A 3,310-nucleotide genomic window follows, 5' to 3' on the forward strand; every position below is an offset into this window, starting at 1 on the left:
TAGCTGAACTATATTATTAATATTGGTTCAGATTTAGAGTTTGCTTTAACATTATAATTATTTTGTACACCCTGAATGTGGATATATCATTACTTTATATTCAGCCCTTTTAACTATGCCATACACTAGTTCAACAAAGACAAGTGGTAATTTGAGCAGTGATGAGTAAGGAATACTTACAGAATTTGGTTCCAGTGTTGTGTCACAACACAGCTAAATCTGGAACATGCCATTTTTTAGAGTAACTGTGTCACCAGCATTATTCCTTTTAAATTCACAAAATAAATTTACAACTTCAGTCATTATATTTTCAACACAAAGTTTACTAGTGAAAATTGGTGATACAAATCACTGATCACAATCAGGAAAGTCACCCAACTCTAAACACTGAAAAAAGGAAACAATTTTGTATGGTAACAAGACTGAAGGAGAATGTGTGTAGGTAACATACACACACTGTAATGAAAAAAAATTGGATTAGGGTTTAAATTGAAAATCCTGCAGAAATTCTTACTGCGGGCAATACACACTTCCATTCACATCAGTTCTTAGTATAACAAAGTTCATGATTTTGCTATTTTATCACCAAAAATGTTGTATTGGGCAATACTTGTATTTAAATAATTATGGAATCATGTGATGGAACTCCCAACAGAAATGTAGAGACTCATATAAATTCACATTTTGTAATTCTGAATTCTGCCATGCTCAACATTTTGAGATAATGCATGTCACAAGATGAGTATTATTTCATGACTTCAAAACAAGCAATAACACTAGCTTTCAGCCAGTCTACTATCTTCCATTTAGGCCTTATCACTGCCAATCTAACTGTCCAATGACTAGTTTCACTTCCTTTTACATGTCTTTTTGCAAGGTGAAAAATGAAATGCAAAGAACAGAATTCACTTTGTACACAAATTAACTTGATTCACACAAAGCAAGGTGAAATTCTACAATTCAAGACTGGTACAAAAGATATTCCTTGAGCATCTTGGGTAGGGGCAGAGATGAAACAGCTGTCTTGGTGATATGTTGCAGGATAGCATCACGACAAGCACTCTGTAATGTTGCCACTGAAATTAAACATGAAATAATATAAAATTCCAAACAACAGTATTTATATGCATGAAAGATATAGGTAGGTTACCAATGATTCGGAAACAAACATTTTTGGAATAACATTCAAAGAGTACAGTTCTGAATAAATAATTCCAGATGATAAAAACATTAACTAATTTCATTTTGCATGACTTCACTGACCAACAATTTAAAATTTATGTTACATCCAACAGCAATCTGGCAGTCATGTTCAAAGGAAATCTAACAGCATTCAGTCTAACTATATCATATATTCAAAGGGAAGTTTATGTTGCAAACTGAAATAAATTACCTCCATAAAGCTGCACTATTCTCACTTGCTTTGTTGTGCCATACACATCAATTACTGCATGTAAAGGACCTTCCTTATAAGGTATATCCTTGGTGCAAGGCCCCTGATCCTCACCATTAATGATAAAGTGCATTTCAGCATAGTCTCCTTCACCATGATTAGAGCTTGGAACATAAACAACACCTATTCGACTACCAACATCTGTTGGAAGAATGTCTTCAGCAGGGCTAGATGGTGAAGGACGTAGAAGACTGCGGGGTATGGAGCCCCGTGAAGTACGCACATTATGACCATCACCCAGGACCCTCCGATATGCCTCTTCATTCCTTGAGCTTTCTGTTATAGCTCTGCATTCACAGACATTATTATGAGACTTTGTGATAGCAAAGATCCATGATGTACCCATGTTAGCAAGGTCTGGTAATGCATACTGAGGTAAACCACGCATACCAGCAGCAGCTGCCTGAGGATCTATCTGAGTCAAACCCAAACGCATATGTCCACTCCAACCCCTTTCATTCTTTTCAATTTCCAACAGAAAAATCTCTCCTGGAAGCAAAGGCTTCTCACTAAAAGTAAGAGCATTAGCAAAACTTGCTTTCCGATACGCTACTGTATTATCGTCGTACAAAATTATGTTCCCACCATGATAAGGATGGAATCGCGTTATCATTTTACGAACAGTTTTCTCGCCCATTGTGAAAGCTTCCTGTCTACAATGGAAATAACACTTCCAGTAATTAGGCCTGTTTACACAGACACTTCGTCCATCAGTACTTTGAACAATATTTCAGTCAAGTACATGTCAACATTTTCTTCTCTATTAAGTATGGGAACATCATATTCTATCCAAGAAATTCCTAAATATCGCAGCATACATTAGCACAGGCATACACCAACAACCATACTCCGCAAAACAGCATTGGGGTTTCTAACCAATAACCACCTAACAGCTGTACGATAGACTTTTATTGCCTTTGCTAAAGTATATTTTTATCATCTATGTTACATCCTTCTGGTCACGGATTATCGGACGATGGTAGACGCTTTCCACAGAGTGTCCTGTTCAGACACTATCAGGAATGTAACTCTGTGGAAACAAATTATAATCGACATAATTCGGTAAGTTCACAAGATGTGATACGTTGCACATGTCCCCAAGACAGCAGACAGTTAGCTGCGACTAGCACTTGAATAAAATTACTTCACGATCTATATGTTCCACTGAACGGCCAGGTATCATTCATCATTTAGTTCCGATGTCTTGGCTCTCTGGTAAACGAGATCAAAGTTGTGCTTACTCTCTTACGGCTCATTTCTTCTGGCACAAGTCACTGAAGAAATTAAGAGAAATTTACGTTCCGTTGATCCTTCATAGGCTTAAACCAACGATGTAGAACATGTCATGGCACAAATACAATACCTGCTTGGAATTCAAAAATAATTATACAAGAAAGTATCACCAGCACACATACATAGCTGAGATTATTTTGTTCAGGTAAATTTTTTAATGGAGAAGAAGGAAAGAGATAAGAAACACTCTTTTAGTTTAGGCATTAACTTCCTTTTATCGGGATTCAGAATTTTTTTAGTGGGTGAGATTACGGAATAACAACTCCAGTATAGTAAACTCCTTTTCAATATTTACTGGGTTTAATGTTTGGCATATGAAAGTTATATCTATATCTTGTACTTATATTGTGGGTATCCAAGTTTTTTGAAACTGTTCTGTGTTATCCACTACAAATTACAATAAAGAGAACAAGATTTCGCTGACTAGTGAAGGAGTGGATAGTTCCCAGCTCCGAGGAACTACCCTACAAGAAAGGATACCTTCACACCCCAGAAGCGAACTGTGTCTGTTCATTATGTGATGGAACATTGGTATATATGTAACTGGTGAAAAGCACACTCGTG

The 3,310-nt window shown here is 36.5% G+C and overlaps 1 protein-coding gene across 1 annotated transcript; it reads right to left on the bottom strand.

Annotated features, from left to right (window-relative positions):
• Positions 1 to 302: 302 nt before the first annotated feature.
• LOC110832346 (neuralized-like protein 2) lies at positions 303 to 2,702 on the bottom strand. Its single transcript, XM_022069260.2, has 2 exons — positions 1,394 to 2,702; positions 303 to 1,076 (listed from the first exon to the last, which is right to left on the bottom strand). The coding sequence occupies exons 1-2, from the start codon at positions 2,088 to 2,090 to the stop codon at positions 961 to 963; spliced, it is 813 nt and encodes a 270-aa protein (XP_021924952.1). The 5' UTR covers positions 2,091 to 2,702; the 3' UTR covers positions 303 to 960.
• Positions 2,703 to 3,310: the final 608 nt, after the last annotated feature.

Source organism: Zootermopsis nevadensis, unplaced genomic scaffold, assembly GCF_977971745.1.
Source record: "Zootermopsis nevadensis isolate Lab colony 2312 unplaced genomic scaffold, Znev_1.0 Znev_ptg000006l, whole genome shotgun sequence".
Classification (NCBI taxonomy): domain Eukaryota; kingdom Metazoa; phylum Arthropoda; class Insecta; order Blattodea; family Termopsidae; genus Zootermopsis; species Zootermopsis nevadensis.

Excerpts from the sequence above, each read along its gene's own strand:
- LOC110832346 (XM_022069260.2), bottom strand. The coding sequence starts at position 2,090 with ATGGGCGAGAAAACTGTTCGTAAAATGATAACGCGATTCCATCCTTAT. Across the intron at positions 1,077-1,393 it reads AATAGTGCAGCTTTATGGAG|TGGCAACATTACAGAGTGCT; the intron begins GTAATTTATTTC and ends GTTTAATTTCAG.